We start from the raw sequence: 21949 nt of genomic DNA on the forward strand, positions 1-21949 counted from the left end.
CTCACTTTTACTCTTCTGATTCTCTCCCCCATCCTGCTGTGCAGGGAGTGAGCAAGCAGCTGTGTGGTGCTTAGTTGCTGCCTGGGGTTAAACCATGACAGCACCAAAACCAAAGCTTTTTACCCCCTCTTCAGGTTCTCACATTTAAGGGGCACCCAAATGCACTGGCTAAAAAGCTTCTAAGAAGAGGAGGTGCCACAAATTCAACTACACTGATTTTGCATAGAAACCACGTAGGGCATGTGCAATCCAAGGTAAGGCTGAGGCTGTCAGAAGATGGAGAGTACTTTCTTCTAAACTGCAAAAATCAGCTACAGGGATGGCATCAGAAAGTGGCCATTACTTGACAAAGAGGGCAATTACTCAGTGCCCACCTGGCAAAGGGCTATTAGTGGCAAGACAGGGCATGGCGACAGAAAAAAGCATTTGTTGTCACTGCTCCTTTTATGGCCTGAAAGCTCTAATTTCCGTATTGATAATGAAACAGACAAACCTATTTAGTTTACTCAACATGGTAATTTTAAAGCAATTCTGAAAATTATGAGTTATGTTTATAAATCTCAGAACTTATTCTGATAAGAAATTTTATCTCTATCAACTAGATTATCAATGGTTTTAAAGTAATGCTTTTAAAATAATGCTGCAGAAAACATGTACTTGGATCAGTTGCATTTTTATACACGTGCATACAAATGCATTCGCCAAACACATTTTCCATGTTCCATATATTATGGAAATATGTTACACATTCATGGAAAGAAAAATTCAGGTACATACAAAACTCTGAAGTGGTCAGCTGATTGGAAAGCATTTTCAGGAAATGCCTCCTGCTTACAGGGCCCTCACTGTGGTGGCTTGCAATGTCAGAATTAGCAAGGATCAGAGCAAAATTCAGGACATGCTTGAAGTGAGACTTTCTTTTCATCATTTATATGACAGAGGTAGCTCCTAAAGAGTGAATTATGTAGCTCTGCGGAGAAATACAATGGGATATGAATTCAGAGCGGAAAAAAAATCTTGTAAGTCACCTCTTCCATCTTTCTGCTAATGCAAGTCTCTTTCCTTAAGCTCATTTGATTCAGTTCTGCCCAGATTGTATTTTATGCATAGCAAGCACTGGCCCCAGATACATTTTCTTGAGGCACTGTTCTCCTTACTTAGTCCTGCCACCAAGATCTTAGTCAATACATTCTGTATATGTAGTTTCTCAAAGAAAAGTCACTCGCTTAAGGAGCCACATCCCAGTCTTAGCATCAATTTAGTACTTCACTTCAGTCTGGTGGAAAAAGTCTGTTTCTTACTACACCTAGAAATCCAGCAAATTTTAAGACACTTTGAGACAGGTCCTTAAAGGAGGGATCTCTGTTAAGGACCTAGGAGAATTGCTGATGTACTGTGGTTGACACTAGCTGTTGAAAAAATGGGAGCTGGGCATCAAGATTCAAGATTATAGAACTGCAGAGCTCTCCAGAAACGATTTACACTATATTAGTAAATTTCTCCTCATTCTCATGGCATAAATTTTAACAAATAAATTTTTATTCATATCTGAGAATTTATGCCAAAGAAATGCTACTCTGCTACCAGTTTTGCCCCAAGCTAGACTCATATTTATGGATTGATTTCCAGAGATGCTGAGCACATGCAGTTTTCCAGCAGAGTTCAGATAAGCAATAGGGCTTAATATTTCTCAAACATAAATCACTTACTAATAAGCTGTTGCCGAGGGAATCCTGCCTGAGCATTTGGGCAAAGAAAGTATATAATGCATTCTCTGTACAGTTCTCCTAGCCAGTTACTCCATGGAAAAGGCTGCAGCAAGAATAGGAGAGAAAATTCCTGAACTAATCAAATTTTCATAGAGGGATTTGAAGCTAGGCATGTAAAATAAGTCAGCAACAAACTCTAGAGAGAAAATTATATGAAAATTTTCCATATATGAAAACATGACACATGATTGCAATTACTTTTTGCGCACTATGTACTCTTTAGCATGACTGCAAGTTTGGCAGGGGAGAGGCAGATAAGCCAGGTGCGATGGCTCGTGTTCAGAACGGAGCAGCAGAGACTGAACACAGAGAGGTCTCTGCCAGTTTACTCTTAAGCGATAAGAAGGTATCATTAGGAAGGAAGCTTTGTACAGACTGACTTAGCAGATTATCAAGAAAATTTAAAAAGGACAGACTTTTGCTTTCATAAAAATGCTGGAGAACAGCAGCTATGAGACAACAACTTTCACATTGGAAAAGTAGATGGCTTCCTTATTTTACTGTAACTCAGACTGGATAACAGAGTCACGAATATCTATAGAACTCTCACAGAAGTTTACAGGCAGCACTCATCCAGACAGGGAGCTTACACTTTTAAAGGGAGCAATTAATTAAGGCTTCCCCACCCCCCGCCCTGTAAGTGCTCTAATTTCCTAGAAGATTGCCTTTACAGCACATGACTTCACCTGGAAAGCTACTGAAAATATGTACATTTTCAAAACTTGTCTTTCTTCACAGCAGCAGAATTTAAGAATTTGCTTTGAATATATAGAAAAATAAGTCTCATTTAGCATCATTTACAGATCACGCGGTCATGTGCTTTTAAACTCATGTTGCATTCTCAGTTATTTACTGTGCTCCCCATAACCTACAAAGATTCTGCAATCCTCCTCCATTTTTAACTCATTTGGGAGAAATGCACACACATAAAATTACAAGGCTGAAACAGCATCCTCTTGCAACTATACAGATGCCGTTGACTGTTGCCTTCTAGTGTTAGTCCAGACTTCCTTAACACTGTAAGTGACTGTGGCACTTTCAAAATTTTATTGTGTCTCTCTTTTGAACATACTTCTTTTTTTTAATATGCAGTTAACTGTAACAAAAGGTCTGTATGTAACAGACACTTTTGAGTCTAATTGTCAACAAAAGTGCACTAGAGAAAATGAGTAGAAGTTACTAATTCTTCTTCATATCTTATATGCCTGAAATTCTTATAAGCCTCTTACATTGTCACAGCTATGTTCATTTGTTTGCTTAGGCTTAGGCTTGAGCTTTTCAAACACAGAAATAATTGTTATTTTGTTGTGAATGGAATTTTTCCCTAACCTTTCGTATTTCTTATTTATCTCATTCAAAAAAGAGAGCAGTAAGGAACAGTATTCCTCAAATTTGCAACAGCTGTGAGTCACTAAACCTCCAAGAGAACCTGACAGGTCCCATGAGAACTGAGGCCAAATGCATATGGAATAAAAATTTCATATGTGACATTAGATTTCCCCTTTCTGAGATGCAATGGACTTAACAGGTCTCCATACTTAATTAATTCTTAATGACATCAACTGTTTTTAATCTGGCAGAAAAAAATTCTGTCAGTTCTAAAATTACATCTGTAAGAAAAGAGAAGGTGATTACAGGTAGGGTGATTACAGCACAGCCATTAGCTGCTTTCATTTGCAGACAGTTTTCTGAACTGAGATCCATTTCTATTTGTCACAAAACCAAATCATAATTCAGAAACATGACTTAACTCACAGGAAACACGAAGTGATTTGAACTACACCGGCCTTAAAAAATATTATTATTGGTAGTAGTACTAGTACTACTATTATTATTATTATAAATGTGCATACTTCTTTTCATTAATAAAAATCCCACTGAAACCAATGGGATTCCACACAGAATAACATGTCCCACACGGGTGGACTCCAAGACATGCAGCATTAAAACTGGTATCTTCAACAGATGGAACCTAAGAACCTGCCTTTTTAAAATTTATTTGCAATTTGAGGCATCTCTCTTGAGATCTCGTATAGCATGATTTTCAAGAAAAAGAGAGGGACGTTTTCAGCACTTTGTGAAAATTCACTGTTTCTTAGTAACCTCAGAACGACCAGATGGTCAATATTTTGATAGTTACAATCAAAACCAAAGGCTACACGATTCCACTTTGACATACGATAAATTAATCCAAGCCCTCTTTTTGCCACTAAGACATAGCACTGCATTATAGCTTTATTATGAGAACGGGTCTGCAGTTCCTTGACATTTTAGAAGATTCTGTTTTCATGTCTTGTTTCTTCATGTTTTCTTCAGGTCAATCTTTTGTAATGAAAATATTTGATATTACAAGCTTACATGGAACAAGAAATTGTACTTTAGAGAAGATATTAACATATTATACAAAGATGTAAAGATTATTTGTTTCTGAGTTAGCTCCAGTAATAAACTAACACATGCAGTATCTCAATCTCATTTAATTTCTAGTTTAAGATTAATTATTTTCCTGGCAGTATGCTACATTCTGGACAGTAGCCCAGCTATGGGTGAGTAATGGTAAATGGTTGGGAGTAATTTTTAAATTAAAATAAAATTGAAGTGCATTTTCAAAGACTTGTAAAATTAGGCCAATGCCAAAGAAAGTGGTTTGCTTTGTTAATAACTTTGATAAAGGAAGATTACAGAGAAAGCCTACTTCTTGCTGGCCTTGAGAGACTCCTAATGCCTGCCACAGTCATTAGTTTCAGGTGGTGCAGTTTCAAGCTTGTTCAGGAGAAGTCCATGAAAATGGAAGCACTGCACAGCACCATAATACGTGACAAGTACGAAATGCATTTGTGTATCTGCAATCATATAAATTCTATTTATTATATTTCCTAGGAAGTAACAGAGTTACTGTGAAAATCTGCAGAACCTCTTTGGAGTGTATTTGTGGTGGAATTTATCCTTCAGTATCCTAAAATTGTTTCAATCCTACTTTAGATTTATTTTGGATTCTTGAATATTATCTGTTAGATTTTTCTGTATTCCTCTGATGACCATTGTTTATAACAGTTATGTGATCCTTTTTGCAAGCAGCTGTATTCAGTTCTCCGCTTATCTGCCCTCTCTTTATATTCACAGAAAGGTAACGGAAAAAAATCCTCAGGCCACAAGGCAAATGCTAATTTCTGGAACCAGGAAGATGCTAACCTAATAAGAACACTGTTGAAAAGTTGTCTTAAAAATTTATTTTCCTGCGAATGCTCTAGCATTAGCCAATTCTGGAGACACACGGCCACCTTAGGTAGATCTAGTGCAATGCGCTGACCCTGTTGTAGGGGGGACCCTCAGGTGGGTTTCTTACAGGCTTGCACCTTTGGCTTACAACTCGGAAGGAGCAATGAGATGGCAGGGTTGGGTCTTTCCCTTCCTTCACCCCTCTGCAACGTAAGAGCTTAAATTCACCAACTGAAACATATTTTACAGGTCTTATATTTAAATCTCAAAAGCTCTCAAAAGAGTACATTTACTGTTCAACAAAGGCACCTCCCCGCATGGTGGGGATCTTGGATCCCAAGTTTAATTCTGTATTTCTGGCATGCAAAACCTGGACAGATTATATTAAGATTTCTATTTACTGACTAAGGTATGTAATTCATTTTCCAATACAGTGATCAGCTGTGACTAGAAAGTTAGTGTCTCCTAATTTAGATTAAAGGATATTAATAGAAACATCCTCTGCCTCATCTCAAGTTCAGACCTGTTAAGCATATATTTATTTATTAAAATCCCCCTGGTAATGTAATACACATTACAGCTGAACAACTCAATGTCTCTTAAATCCATACTAAATTACTTTCTGATCTTTAACATATTAGGAGACTATACTGAAGTGTCCCTCTGAGAAAAGCAAATAACACTTTCAAGGAAAGGAAAAAACATTGTAATAAGTGGTAAATCAACCATTTCTCCTTCAGCAACTAATTTCCTCATATGGAGTGGCTAATCACTCAGGTATGGTATGAATTACTCTTCCTTTGTAGCTTTCAATAACTATTTGCTGGACATCTTCAAATCTCAGGATTTTAAAGAAAGGTGTACATTTTTCTCCTTCTATAGGATGAGGAAACTGTCACCATTTTCAAACTCCTCCTTGAAGGGACTCAGGCCTGATGGGAGGCTCAGCTTGAAATTGTTTTATTTAGCAATGTATTTGAAATTAAACTGTGTCTGCTGCAGAAAGGAAGGAAGCGTCTATTGGAACCATCCATCCCTGCGGTCTTCAGCTCCCAAGGGCTGAGAATGAATCCATATTACAAGTGGACATGCATCTAAAGTTCTGAAAAGCTGTAAATAGAGACTTTCAAAGACTGAGTTTTTGAAAAGGTAAGCTATCATGTACATGCTTAGTTACCTAAATAACTGACCTGGTCTTCAGATGAGCTGAGTACTTATAGTCTGGATTAGAATGAAGAGGAGACTGCACATAGATAATCCATTTTCTTTAAAAATTAGGTCTCTATTTGGTGTACAAAGGCACATAATTTTGGTTATAATTTTTATGCGTTTTTTGGTAATATTTTACTACCTATTGTCTTCAGATTTTCCTGTCTAAGCACACATCAGTAATTACAATGTGTAGTTTATGAATAAAAACACAAGAAACAGGCAAATGAACAAGGTATTTTCTAATATAGTTCATATTAGAACCATATTAGTTTCTATAATAGATAATTTTCCACATGGTATATATCAGAAATAAGAGATGTAAACTAGGTGCATCTTTGGGTCTGAATCTGAGAATAACTATTACACAACCATCAATAAAGTGTCCTCTGCTTCACTGAGACTTTGTCACTGTAAATAATTGCACTTCCTGGAGCAAACAGTAGATGTAAATGGCAAGGTAGGTTTTGATGAGTTTTGAGGCTTTTTTTTTTTCCTCAGATCAACTCCAAATCTGACTTTAATAAACTCTTAATAAACTTTGAAAAAGATAACACCACATTCATTTCAATATCAGCAATTCTTGCACAGGAATTACATGACATATAATTATGTTTTTAACAGTGGGATGATTAAACAAGACAGACTGCAATGATGTGTTCATTCATATAACACATAATTCCCAAAAGAAATAGGAAAGATTTCTACACTGACCATAGTCTGTGTTTTCCGGCTCCCAACAATTTGATGGCCAAAAATAGGGTGTCTATAGACAAAACAAAAAAGTAGGGAACTCAAGTTAGACAATGCAAGCATTATACAGTCCTTGGATTGATACTGGTTTTTAGAGTCAATTTCTATTTTTTGGTAGATCTATTAACTATATTGTTAACCTGACAATTTCAAAATAGGCATCAAAACAGAGAGTTACTTTTGTATGCTTGTTTATTGCACTAGTGTCAGAATGGCTTTGAAAAAGAACAAAGTGTTCTTTCTATTCTTAAAGTTAAGGGAACAAAACCCATAAGGTTAGGCAGTGTGGTTGTCTTTTTCATCTTCCCTGGCAACACACCTCTCACATGTCTTGAAGAATCAGTTTTAGAAGGTAAAAAGACAGAAGATACTTTGGGGTACATTCAGTTCTTGATTTTGGAGAGTTTGCATTAGTATATATTAATATTCAATACTCTTTCCTAGCAGTTATTTGTTTAAAAATGCCACTAAACACAACCTGTTTTCACAAAATTATCAATTTTTTTTTTTCTAATTGTTTACCAATTGTGATTTAAAATGTGATTTTTTTAATGGAAAGCCAATAAAAGTGTCAATAACTAGTTCAATACTACACTTATTAAAACTGTGCTAAATGTATTGTCAAAATAATTCACTTCTACCAAATGAAGAATATAAGACCATATAGGCATTTTTCATACAAATAACTTCATTTTTTAAATGGTAACCTTTTGTTAAAATGTCAAGGATTATAGTATTTTATACATAACACATTCATATATATATATACACATCCAGAGAATTATATATATTATTTGAGCAGTTGAATTAATCTCATTAAATACGTGGACTGGTCTGAGTGATATTTCAAAACACAGGTGTTTCCTTAGGAAAAAAAATCTGCTTTAGTATCTGTTTCTTACTGTTTTTTCTCAAAGATCTCCCAGCTGCAAAAAAGGAAACGTCTCTGGCTGTCCACGTCCCTCAAAATTATTTTAATGTTAATCTGGAAACCAACAGGGCTGAAGGGCAACACATTCACACCTACTGTCAGGTTAAATATATATTGTGAAAAATCCCTCTCTATTGTAACAATGACCCATAAACTTTAATAGGAGCAATTTAGAACTTGCTATTTATCAAGCACCTGCAAGGAGTTAAGGGGTAAAAAAGAAACTGTCACAAGCTAACTTCAAAGGCTGAGACATGTTTCTTGTAAGCTGTTTTGTGCTCTGTATTGGAGCAGCAATAAGTCATTCTCCTATCAACTATTCCTTCGCAGTGCCACCGAAATCGAAGTGACCAGTATAAGAGCAAATGGAAAGAAGAGGAACCCCTAAACAATGAATGGCAGCACTCAGCAAATCCTAGAGAAGGAAGAAGCTCTAGAAGTAATTTGACAATGTCAATCATATAAAGCATAAAGTCACCACCATTTAAATATACAGTTTTCAAACCAGGGGAGGGAGAACAGTCCTTCCTTAGAGGTATGAAGTGTATCTCGGGAGAGGCCCAAGAAGGGAAGTACAACTACATCATTTTCCTGCTAACAGTAACTTTAACTTCTGTTTATGGGTTCAAGCTGAGCTTCTGGAAAAAGGATGCAGTGAGAGTTACTAAATACATAGAAACCATTTCTGCTCAGGCAGCTCCTGAGCTGAAACTGGCTGGGGCTCAGATTTTATTTAGCAGGGAGGAGCAGTTATGGTGGAGGATGGCTGGAGAAAGGTGCAGGGGAAAAGTCCTTTCAGACATAAAGAGAGAGAGAGATTCTCCCAATTGTGGGTATAGTTGCTGCAAATTCCATATTAAAACTCCTCATACATACTTAGGATTTTTCTTCACAAACTACATATACTCCCACCCCAGCTGAGATTTAAAAACCAAATTCTGTCTTCTGATTTTGAGCCAATCCCATGAGGTTTTGAACAAATCCCAAAATCGCTTTCGGCATTCATTTCACATCAGGCTATGAGGAAATACTATATATTCACAACTACATGTTTATGATGTAAGAGCAAGACTCTGTTGTTTCATACATAAATGAAAAGCTACCCCTGGCCTGCAAGAATACTGCAAGAAATAGTTCTGAGAGGCTCTCAGAGAGATTATATCAATCAAGGATAAATCTGATATTACTGGTTTCAGTATTTAGTTAAAGTAACACATTAAACTTTTATTGTGACTTGCACGTCTATGGTGGAGGGAGTGTGGGTGCTAAACAGAATATGGGAAAGGGGACAGGATCTTCATTGTTGTGAAATGTCACTTTAACTCACTAGGAAGCAGAGGTGGCCAAGGCTTTTCTGAAGGACGAATAGGCGCATCCCAATGGCAAGACCCGCTTCTAACAGAGGGGCTCAGTTCAGACAAATGCTGAGAAGTGTGAAAATGCACAAAGGACTCTTTTTCCTTTCTGAAGCTGAACAAAACTTTTGAGGGAACAGATAAAATAGATTCTGTTCCATTAGAGAATACTTGACCAAGACTTTGCAGGTGTGTAGTACTTGGAGTGAAAGCAACTGCAGGATGAGACTGGTATTCTGCAAAGACCAGCACAGCAGCATGAGGGCCAGCAGGCTCTGAGAACAGGCAGAGAACCTCTCTAGGTCTCTTGGGAAAGTAAACCAAGGGACAAAGAGATTCAAGGGAGATGGCAGTTATTGAAAGAAGCTATACTAAACATCCAAGTATCTTTAGAGAGAAAGTGGAGTGAAAGGCCAGTGTAACCACACTGGCAATCTCCAATCAACTGAACACGAAAACCAGATCATGGAAAAGGCCCAAATTAATGCGTATGCTACTAAGGATGAGTCTAAGCCTCCCTGCACCACCATGCCTCTGGAGATAAAGGCAGAAGAGTTAAAAGAGAACATGAGTTTTAATCAGCAAAGCACATGATAAGTCACAATAAAAGGTTTCAATAATGTGTTATAAGCTAAGCCAAAAAGAAACCCCGGCAAAAGGCAAACATTACGATATGAGAAAGGGGTTCAAATAGCAGTTAGTACAGATAAGTACAGAAGATTATTAAACGCCTTCCTCGTTTGAGTCCCCAGAAGGAGGGCGGCTGTGGTCAGACAAAGGTCTTTCTGCCCAGGGAATGACACGCAGGCGTGAGCTCTCCTTGCTGATGCTCTGAACTGGGCAGGCACAAGCTGCCTTTGAACTGCAAGCCATGACCCTGCCTGCGTGGTGCTCGGATGCATCCGATGGGACCTGCTGACAAGAACAGCACATCAGCTCCAGCACTGCAACGTGGCCAGAGCTGTGCTCCAGCCAGCTGGCTCCCAGTGGGAACAAAGTTCAAGTCTGCCTGCAATCAGCTCTGCAAACATGCCCAAAATTAATTTTGACATGAAGATAAGACTACAGGGCAAAGTACAGGAAAAAAAAAAACGGGAAGAGAAATATTTATATGAGGTCAGACAGTTCAGGTTAGAGGCCTGATGAAATTCAGCACAGAACGCTTAAGGAATTACTGTATTACTGTGGGTAAACTGTGTTTATTTGTAGAAAACAAAAAACCTCACCAAACGGATGATTCCTGGTTCCTCAGCACTGTGAGTTATGTGCCTGTGTAAATATTATGACAGAATTTGTGCTCTGGTACTTCTTTTTCTCCTCTCTCTATAGTATCTAGTATCTAACTGGCAAGAGTTATCAAAAGTATTGGATTATCTGCATGATGTTTAAAGGGGTGCAAGTTATATGAAGGGAAAGTTATACATGGAAAAAATATTCATTCAAGTAACCTGTGAAACATGGGCAGTTATTTAAAAAAAAAAATCACATAAGGCAGAGGAGCCTCAGGAGACTACAGCAAAGGGAAGATCTACCTTTTTCAGAAAAGGGGAAAAGCTTTTTTTTTTTTTTCCCCCCTGTATTCTAATCTTTCTTGATCTAGTGTCTAGATTGAACAATTGTAATACACTATCCATTTCGGAATCCTTAAAAGCTAAAGGTTACTAAAATTTGGATTTTTCAAAAACATATTGGGTCACTGACAGTGTAAAGCCCCTATTAGATGAGAAATAAGCAGTAGATGCTATGTGTTTTGACCAAGGCAAAGTCCTACATTAGTTTCTTACCAATAAGTAAAGAATTATGGCACCATAAGATATGTGCTCAGAAGCACTACAGTTGCTGAAAACCTTGTATTCAAAGAGTAGATAACTATTATTCACTTCCAAAGCAGGAAATGGCATTGGGGGGTCCAGAGAAAAGGAAAATTCTCCTAAAATCAGGGACAAAAATTTGTGGTAAGGGACAGGATTAAGACTTAAGCAGAAAGGAAGTAAAAAAATCAAGAAAAATCTTTAGAATACCTAGACATTGAAAGTGAAACATGATTAAAAAAATCAGTTTCTGATTAAAGGATTTTTGCACTGCTGTGATTGTATGGAAAAAATCCACCAACAATAAACTTGTGTGTAGTTAAAATGACTGACGTTTTCCCAAAGGTGTATTCCACATTTTCTTGCCTAATTATTTGGTACTAACAGTCATAAAGTTCTGGTCTTAATCTACCTTGCCATGTGTCATGCACACTGGATAAACTGGAATATCCCCTTGATAAATTGTAGCAATAAAAGTAAATCTCAAGCAACATCACTCCTGGCTGAGAAAAGACCCAGGGAGAAACCTCATTACAAGGCTCTCATGATCAGTTCAGTTATTAGAACGATACATTAAGGTTTTGGGGAAACATGTATCAAGGTCCTCCGTTCAGGCTGGCCCCCTTGCCTGCCTCTGTTCGCCAGGGGCATGCTCTGAATGCATCCCCACCACTCCCGGCTGCAGTCCTCCTCAGCCCCAGAGCCTCATGGGCTCCTACCTGCACAGAGATTTATTGTCCCAGCCTCTGCAATCAAGCAGGTTAACACTGAGCTTGCACAAGGTCTCAGACAGAAATCAGTGGAACCTTTGACTCCAAAACCCTGATTTTCCTACAGAGTCTGAAGTTTACTTTGTCCCTTAGATGTCACTGACCTCAAATAGTTTCATCACATAACACATGATTATAATGTCTGTGCTGAGTTTACATCTTTCCACTTCTGTTTCAAAAGTCTCCACACAATTTCACAGTCCAGATACTTAATCATCCCTTACAAGAATTTGCTAGAGAGGTTATCCATGAAGACTGGGAGAAGAAGATTTGCCTTGTTCAACAAGGAAAGATTAGGAAGTAAGAAGAGTCTGATAAGAAGATCCCTGGTCTCACAGAATGAGTCAGGAATGAGAATAGGAGGTGTGTGCAAAGGAGAAAGCTTCCTGCTCTCATCTCATCTATTAAAAATCTCCCACAGCAATGCAAGGAGGCTCTGCCCACATAAATGACCTTCTCCATACCCGGACTATGCAAACAAAGCTTGGTTTAACTATTTGTTACAACTCATATATTCTGAGTACCCTGTAGAAGAATTATAGCATCCCTTGCAATATCATATTTTCCTATAGCACAAACATTACACAATCTATGTGCCTTGTTTCATGTTCTAGAAACCCTACATAAGTGAAGATTTTCCCCAGGAGAGTTATCGACATGGTATAAGATGTTGTACCTCAACATCACCACTTTCAGAGGGAAGAGAATGAAATATCAAGGGGTTTTTGTGAAATGTAGAAAACCTGAAGGAATTATCATACTTAAGAATTTTACTTTTCCTCAGAAGGAAATGTGAAGCAGTTCATCATGAACAAGTATTAAACGGGGAACATTTGTCATTTTGCCACGACATCCCACTTATAGCCGGAAAGAAGGTGGGTGGTAGAACGGTTTGGGGAAAGTCAAGTACTGTTTATCAGCCCAGGCAGAAATAATGCTGCCAGTTTTTATCAGTACACTTTTAAGGCACTTTGTTTAGTTGTATCTGTAATCTGAATAAGCAGCCAGTACAAGTCAGCAGCTAGAGAAATAAAGCTTACCTAGCACTGCACATACGATCATAGAGCCATTTAAGCATTCAGAACAAAACATGCTGTTACAAGGACCTTCACGCCATTGATGGAAAACTGGTTTTGTACACACAAATGCGTACTGGTTCTCTCATATCGTAGATTAATACCATTAGGTAGACCTAACCACAGCTACCCATAATCCTGTTAATAAAGTCACACAAAACAAAATCCTGTTAATATAGCAAATATTCCACACTAAACAAATTGGCAGCAGCGGCTGCTATGCATCGTGAGCAATCCTGTGATAAAACAAATAGATCTGCTTTGGCCCTACAATAAAATTAATCAATAATAATATCTGAGCTAATGAAACAACCACTTGTAAAAATCAGTGTTGCCCATCAGCTTTTATAAAACATGATTAATTTTTATGCATTAAACTGTATTACTGAGGAGGGAAATCATTAAGCATCTTTCAGCTACCCCTTGTTGATAGTAATAAGAAAAGAATTGTTATTTCTAAAGCTGCTCCACTCCATGGAATCTTTTAAAATCTGATTACTAGGATGGGGAAGGAATATTCAAATCACTCATAAACTTTCCTTTGCATATTACTGTTATTCTTCTCACAGGCACCAGGGAGTCTTTATAAACAGCAGAAATCAAGACTTTGCTAAAAAATAGTTATACACAGTCTCAAATGCCTTTCATGATGGATGGCAGAATTCACAGGCATTCAGTTTTATATTCACTGCAGTTGACTCAAATGATCTCCTGGTAAAGGAAAAGGGTAAGGTCGCTGGTCTAGCACTGTCAAGCCCATAGAGGAAGGATGCCAGCAAGTAGTGCTCCATGGTTAGCTCAAAATTATTAAAAAAGAAGTTGAGGAAGTTGGAAACAATAAAGATTTTGGCTCTGTGACTCCTCTTTTCTAACCTGGAAAGGTGATGAGCGTGGAAAGCCGTGGGGAGGAAAGCATGTCTGAGTAGGGAGTTAAAAAAGATAAAAGGGCACTGATAAGGCAGTCAGAAAGACACATGGATTTGAAATTATTTTTCCCTCTTTGAAACCTAAACAGAACCTGTATACGCTGAGCCTGAGCTGAAGAGACAATGAATTAGTCCTTGCACCTGCAATTGCCAAAGAAAATCCGCCAAACGCTGGATAAGATAACCTGCTTTTTTATTTCTAAAATCTGGCTTCCAATAAAATCCTTTCCTTAAGGCACGGTAGATGATCCAGTGAGGCTGTGGAGAGCTGCTGGAGAGCTGTGATTCAGAATGGCCAGAGGCTGGCCCAGGACTGAGCCAAGAGGTAGCCAGCGAGCAGGGCTGACTCAAAGAGATGTGGGAAGCAATGTAATTCTACCTGAGACACAAGCATCCACAACACTTCACGCTCTATGCTATTTTGCAGCAAAGATATTCCAAGATCCTTACAGTGATTGCTATATTTTTTTTCCCCCAATTTAGGCATGGGAAAACAAGGCCAGAGAGGTTAAATGCATTTGTCAAGAAAGTGTTCCCTGTGGTAGAACAGGAGGAGACATCACAGGTGAAATCTTCATCTTGCCAAAATCCATGTTTTGCTGCTATCTTCACCACACTCGTGCTTTCACAAGGAACTGTTCCCATTTTGACACTTTTTCTCAGCTACTTATGCCTTCCATCTTAAAAGTTACAAAATAACAGCAGAACCTAAACTTCATCTCTGAAAATTAATTTACATAAAATCACGAATTAATCTCACCAAAAAATGGGAGTGTGATTATCACTAGCCTCAAGTATCCTAGGAGTTTGTTTAATGACAAAAGATGTTAGGAAATGTTATTTTTCATGATGAGCATTGAGACACTTAGTAGGCATGTGCCACTTGTAGAAGAAATCAACATGTCTTTCCCCAGGAGACTATTATAGAAGTTTACCAGCTAAGACAGCAAATCAGGCATTCCTCACCAGGATGTACATATTATCACTTATGTAGACAAGGATGAAAGGTCTCAGTGAGTAACCCCTGGCCCCAGGAAGATCTGCTTTCTAAGGTGCACCTTGCTTTTCTTATTTGGGCCCCTCATACCTCTCAGGTAGAGGAGGATGGTTAGCAGGTATTCAGCTCCTTCTTTGGTCCCAATCTTAAATTACCAGGAAAAGGCAATGCAGCTGTTCAGGATGGTTCAGAAAGTATCACTGTCCCTGAATTTTCTGCTTTGCCTTGTTGAGACTAATAAGAAATTTCCTCTCTGAGTAAGGCAATTAATATTTAGATCCATGCCCTTTGCATTAAATTGTTATCACAGAAGCTAACCTAATTACACCTGAGTAGGTCAAAGAATGATCCAGAATGAATTTTTTTATTTCTAAGGCCACATTATTTTAAAAAAGCAGATATAACTATGATTTTACAGCCCTCCTGATGGCAAGAGTAATAACTGAAAAAGTATAATTTTGTGTGTAAAAGGGCATTTGTACAAATGAAGCACAATCTCCGCTGTTTTTACCTATTTCTATATAACAGAAGGTTGTTTAAAACAAACTGGAAGTAATTTTACTGTCAGGAGGGAATGCGTCACCCTTTGGAAAACGAAAAATGAAGTGCATGGAGAACATTATTGTAGCTAGCCTGTTTTTTGTAGGTCAGGTCTTTGTATTGCAGACAGATTTCTCTGCAGGGACGGCTTCTGAACTTTGCAGTGCTGGCAGGTGCACAGTTTTCTCTTTCTATTAAAATATCCAGAAATTTGTGAATCTGTCCAGTACTCAGGGGATCATAGTTCCAAAGCACCTGAACAACTATTCTAGTGCAAAATTCAGATTTGCAGTGAAACTTTCCTCCCCATTGAGTATGTTGTCTTCATCTTCCAATTTAACAGCCTCAGTAACAGATTTTATATTAGCCATATTTTGGTGGGGAATGTGGAATTGTAATGACATAACTTTTGCTGTTACAACTCCAGTTAACAGTATGACACCACTATGAATTTTTTCTCGTGCTATACATTAACAGCTAAAATTGCATTGTTTTAACATTGTTAGGAATAGCAATGCAAAAGGTACCACAGAGCAGCAACCAACCAAAGTACTGCAGATATATGCTGAGCAACACTTGAGGAAATTATCTTATTTCATATGCATATGCTAAATAGGTGCCAAATACTTATGTAAATCAAGTGATACCATTTTACAGTCTAACCCTCACTGAAGCTTCATGTCCAAACATGTAGGCTGTAGAGCTCTCTGAGGAAAGCCCATGGCAGGGTAGCTGCAGTACTCTGTTGTTCACAGTGCAGCTAATTCTAATCTATACTTTCCTTCAGTCGAATTATCATGCTAGCAGAAGTGCTCATTTCCCATGTTTGAAATAGAAGCAGGCCAGCAGCTGTGCAGAATTCAATGACCAGCACTCCTATAAATAAGTCCTATTCTCTGCAAAACGAAGACCTCAGGTATTTTGTCCTTCTGGCCGCTACTTATGCAGAGACAAGCCAAGAACCGGAGCCTCAACCACTCCATGATTTCCTTCCACTTACCTCATAACCACATCAGTGCCTTTCCCTCAGCAGCAAGCCCCTTCACCCAAGTGCCATCCCTCTCTATAATGAACAATGAGGAGGATGAAGCACCATGAGAAAGAAACCTTTTCCTTCAAATCCTCTCTCCAGGATCAAAGGTAACTGTGGATCTGGGGAGGAGGCTTGGAGTGACTGCTCTTTGTCATACACATGCACACATGTAACTTACTGTCCTGCTGAAGGACATGGTTTTTGCACTGTATGACCCACAGAACCTACATATGAAAATATGATAATATTATATGCGTGTATGCAATAATCATTCTCTTTCTTGCCAGACTGTGCTGTACATATTTATATATTTTCTTTTAGACCAAATATTATGAACATTTCTCTTCCCTTATGTGGGTCTATAGAACTCAAGCCAAAATATCGATGAAAGTATTGTACAGCAATTACTTTCAATTGCAATTAATCTAATACAAGTGTTTGAGACTATGACTGGTCTCCAATGTATCACAGTTTTCTTCCGCATTTTAAAGACCGCAGTCTTAGTTTTATTTTATTCTTGATGGCTTCTTAAACAATGTTTAAGACAAAGCTTAGACTTAAAGATCTTGAAAACAACAGATTTTGTTCTACCAGATATTATTTTTCTGTAAGTATTTAACACAGTTAGAACTAACAGAGGAGGATTACCAAACTATGGTAGTCATATCATCAATTTTGTAGTGATAATCATCATATAATTTCAAAGCAACAAATATCTAGGGAAGATCTTGGAGCAGCTGTTGGTGATATCCACCAGGAAGACCACCTAATAGGAAGAGCAATACAGGACACAACCACCATTGTCAAAGGTGGCACATGGCAAGCAAAGTTAATTCCTTCTCTAGAATACATAATCAGATACTGTGCAATCATATTTGTTTCAAGTCATAGGTGGTATTGCTCTGCAAACTTCTAGCCCGCTATTCGTTATTAGAAAAGCAACACTCCTGCTCCCCAAGCCCTTAGTTTGAAATCTAATATAATAAACCACAACTAGATAGGTATCTGAACAATATACATGTAGGTATAGGTATACATATACATACATATACATACTTCCATCTTGTTCTGAAGCATCTGCATGTTTGTTGTATGCAGTGGGACTGACAGATCAATGTAGAAATATGTCTGCACTTGTTTGAAGAATACACACTACTTCAATACTAATCTGTTACCAACAAGGAAATCCTCGCATAAGAAAGAATATGTGAATAAACACCCTCCATTTTTTATCAGATTTCTGCTTTAGGCTTAATAAGTAAAATACCTCCTCCATTCCAAATTAAGACCATGTGGGACATAAGAGTCAATAAGATAATTTCATTTCCTTTACTATATTTACAAAATACTAGATTAATTTATTTCATGAGAGATACTTCCACACTTAGCATTATCACATTTTTTCCAGGGATCAAAATGGTCACTATCACCTCAACACTTTGCTGACTTAATTTCTAAATAAAATCATTCTACCATTTTTTACTTTAAGGGGAATTGCCACCATTTACTAGGTTACATAAGAGACAAAGTATGGTTAAAATTTGCTATGAAACTTTGTGTAAGGTCTTTAATACAAGCCTCCATTTGCACAAGAACATATTGAAAACACTTACTTGGAATCGATAAAAGGTGCCATCATCCTTTAGTGTTAAAACATGGTCTGAGATTGGAAAGAAATAGCCATGCGCTGCCATCAGTGTTCCCAAATGCAGAGCTTCCACTGTTGGAAGACAAAAAGAAAGATAAATTTAAAAAATTAAACAACTTCTTTTCAGCAGTTTAGTTTTCTTGTTCAGATTCACCTTATCTCCTGCAGATAACCACTTGATGCTCAGCGAAGGTCCTGCCATCATGAAAGTGCTGTCTTTTTCTATATAATATAATGATGCAACCAAAAAAACCTCTTCCTCTCCTTAACAAAAGGCTATTAGATGTCCCATTTGTAGCTGCAGTTCTACTACTTACATCAGCATTTGCAGGTAGCTACTGCAATGTTCACTCACTTGTTTTGAAGCTGAAAACAGCTATCATTTTTACCCTGATGGTGCAGCCTGCTTTTCCTCTTCAGAACAGTTTCAGATTACATGATGTTAAAATAGTTGATTCCAATTGCATGATATCTTCCTCACTAGCTTTATCAGAACTACAGTAAAGGATAGAGATTTCCTTAGAAGTTTCTCATTACAAGGAAAATAACAAAGGATCACAGAATCAGAGAATGGTTGAGGTTGGAAGGGACCTCTGGAAGTCATCTGATCCAAGTCCCATGCTCAAGCAGGGACACCCCAAGCCAGTTGCCCATGACCGTGTCCGGATGGCTTTTGAGTATCTCCAAGGAAGGAGACTCCACAATGTTCGTGGGAAACCTGTGCCAGTGCTTGGTCAACCTCACAGTAAAAAAGTGTTTCCCAATGTTCAGAGGGAACCAGACTTCCAGTTTGTGCCTGTTGACTCTGGTCCTGTCACTGGGCACCACTGAAAAGAGCCTGGCTCCCCCCTCTTCATTGCCTCCCACCAGGTATTTGTACGCATTAATGAGATCCCCCTGAGCCTTCTCTTCTCCAGAATGAACAGCATCTTTTCTCATAGGAGAGATGCTCCAAGCCCTTAATCAGTTTCGTGGCCCTCCGCTGGACTCTCTCCAGCGTGTGCATGGTTCTCTTCTAGCAAGGAGTCCAAACTGGAAATACACAGGATTAATTCAATTCACTTTAATGAACAAAACTATAATATGTAACAGTCAGGTTTATATGTGCTCTTGTATTTTCAGTGAATCACTGTCCAGTACCAGTCCCTGAAGTCTCTTACTCAGTATTGTCATTATCTGGCTGACAAGAACACAATGTTGAAGGAAGAGAACAGCACCAGTTAGAGTCATGTTATTGTTGCAGTATTTAAGTCCTACTATTTCTTTACCATATTTCTTTACCAACCTTGTAACAACTCCATTACATATCCCTAAAATAGCTGCACAGCAATTTCTGCTGTAACATTAAAAATTTCCTAGCATAACCTGCTAATATCGGTCCACAACCACTGAAGCATCCTAATTATAAAAAATGAGCCCTGGAAAAGAGCACAAGCATTTCTGAGCTATATGACAAAGCCACAAGTTACAGGAGCTGGTACTAGAGAGGTCAACACTGCTGCAGGACATCATCAGGGATGAGAAAAGGGAAAAGATCAATAAAAAGGCCATACTGGATACCTAGGGAGTAAGGAGAAGGTGGGAAAGTGGAGGAAGAAAAAGACAAAGAGAAGAAAGACAGAAACAGTGAGATCTGCTTAAAAACTAAGGGATCTTTGATCTAAAATATGAATTCAGCATGAATCCAAAAAAGGGGATCTGGACAGTACTTAATTGAGAGCACATAACTCCACCAGGGTTTATTTGATACCCAATAATCCTTGTGACGTCTGTGTTTAGCAAACTGGTTCCTGCTCTTCCAGCAGAGCCATTATCTAAGAAAATCCAACACACCCTCTCCAGCAGTGAGCTCTCTAGCCTGCTATAAAATGCCACAATCCCGTCAACAAGCCTTCTCCTAATCGCAAGCCTACAAGAAATCTCTCTAACAGAAGAAAGGTAGTTGCTTCACTCCTTGTGCTTGAGATGTCTGCAAATCCCTATCTGAACTTTGTCCTAATTAATGTAAGTCCATATATTGTTGTTATTCATTTATTTCAAGCCACTAAATTCTATTATCCCTTGGATCAGAAATTTTGAGTCAACGCTTTCTGTAGTGAGTCAGTTGCTGAGGTTCTTTTCATTTTGGTTCACTTCGTCTACCTTTTAATTTTATTAAGCTTTTCTTTGTTCTTCACACTGAAACTTATTGCCAGTTCCAAAAACTTTATTTTTGCAGGTATTATGTATCTTTGTGGAATAAGAGAAAAACAAAGGAAGAAATGTGCTGACATTTCTTAGAGAAAGGATTTCTTAGATAAGGGTGACAGGGCTTGCCAGGGAGCTCTGACACAGACAAGAGAGCATTCTCTTCAGATTTAGCAGAAACTAAACAGGCTCCAGATTTGTTTCATGTTCTTCCTGGATTCTGAATTGTAATATTTTTCAAGAGCACAAGGAGCTCACATTATTCCCCTTTATCCAGCAATCTTTAGACCACATCTGGACTACTATGTCTAGTTGGGAATAATATGTCAACTCCAATAAAAGAAAGACATCAACAAACTTGAGTGAGTCCAGTGGACAGTCACCAAGATGGCTGGGGCTGGAGAACACACCCTGTAAGGATAGGCTAGGGGAGCTGGGCTTGCTCAGACTGAAAAAGAGAAGGTTTTGGGGTGCCTAGCAGCACCCTTCCAATGCCTAAAAGGAGATTACCAAATGAGGGAGCCAAGGCCTTTATGGAGTTGCATGGCGATTTAAAAAAAAAAAAAAAAAAAGAGAGAGACAATGGTAATAAACTAAACCAGGGATGGTTCTGACTTCAGCCAAACAGCAGAAGAGGCTGCCCAGAGAAGCTGTGCAGTCGGCGTCCTTGGAGGGTTTCCAGCTGAACGGATAAAGTCCTGGGTAACACGTTTGGCCTTACAGTTGACCCAGCTTTGAGCAAGGGGTTGGACTAGAGTCCTCCTGAGGTCCCTCTCAGCCTGAATTACATTACAACTCTGTGACTCCAGGTGGGTCAAGCAGAAGTGGAACAAATTGCAGAAAAAAGGGATGGAGACAACTGCAGAAGAAATTATTTGCAAGCTCCTGCCAGAGCAGCCTATAACCCTGGCAAGTTTGGTTACAGTAGGAGTAAGAGCTTATATTTCTCTCACTGACCACTGAGTCATATATGCAAGTATACAGTCACTACTAGCTCTCTATGCAGAAAATGGAAAGAGCAACCTGGCCTTCTCCAGAAGCCAATTAATGTTATTTAAGATCTGAATAATTCCCAATAGGACCCTATATATCTTCTTCAGTTATGCATGGAGACTAAGGTGGTTAGTCACCTTAGGCAATCTCATTCAGCTAGGACAAATCTACACTAACTCAATGTTAAGGTATCTCTCTGTCCTTTTAGCCATTAAGAATTAATAGGGACATATAAACTTGTCACATCTTTTTTTCTTCAGCTAATAGGCGATTAATTTTCATTTTTTATAGCTATCAATCCAGCAACTTATTCCAGCATTACATAAATATAAATGCACAAATATACCTTTTTAATATCAACCTAAGATCCACTGTAGCTCACACTCAGGAATGTGAGCAGTATCTGCTTTATTAAAAGAGAAAAAAAGAAAAGGAAAAAAACCCACGCATGGTATAAGAATAAAGACATTCAATTGAAAGTCTAAAATCTTCTCCATTGGTATCATCTGACAATGGGGCAACTGCATAACCAAAGCATTATCAATAATCTTTGCACAGAGATTGGATAGCCTATAAATCAAATATGACTCACACATGTAAATAACATCCACACAACTGTAACCAGTGAATAACGTCCACAAAATTGTAACCCTGCCTCACACCGAACTGGTAGGGGACTAACGCTGCTGCTCGCTGCACTGCAGCAGTAGAACTCCACAGAAAGAAAACTCA

The 21949-nt window shown here is 38.3% G+C and overlaps 1 protein-coding gene across 8 annotated transcripts in view; it reads right to left on the bottom strand.

The window, feature by feature from the left end:
- The window catches only part of RGS7 (regulator of G protein signaling 7), a 269855-nt gene that overhangs the window by 71259 nt on the left and 176647 nt on the right, over positions 1-21949 (bottom strand). For 6 of the 8 annotated variants that reach the window (XM_075706596.1, XM_075706597.1, XM_075706600.1 and 3 more), the window contains 2 exons: positions 18003-18109; positions 6912-6963 (listed from right to left, as the gene is read on the bottom strand). The exons of the other annotated variants lie outside the window; for them this stretch is intronic. In XM_075706596.1, the coding sequence (XP_075562711.1) occupies positions 6912-6963; positions 18003-18109 (159 nt within the window). The remainder of the gene's footprint in view (positions 1-6911; positions 6964-18002; positions 18110-21949) is intronic. 8 annotated transcript variants of the gene reach the window in all.

The sequence above is a fragment of the Pelecanus crispus genome, chromosome 3 (genome assembly GCF_030463565.1).
Source record: "Pelecanus crispus isolate bPelCri1 chromosome 3, bPelCri1.pri, whole genome shotgun sequence".
Lineage (NCBI taxonomy): Eukaryota > Metazoa > Chordata > Aves > Pelecaniformes > Pelecanidae > Pelecanus > Pelecanus crispus.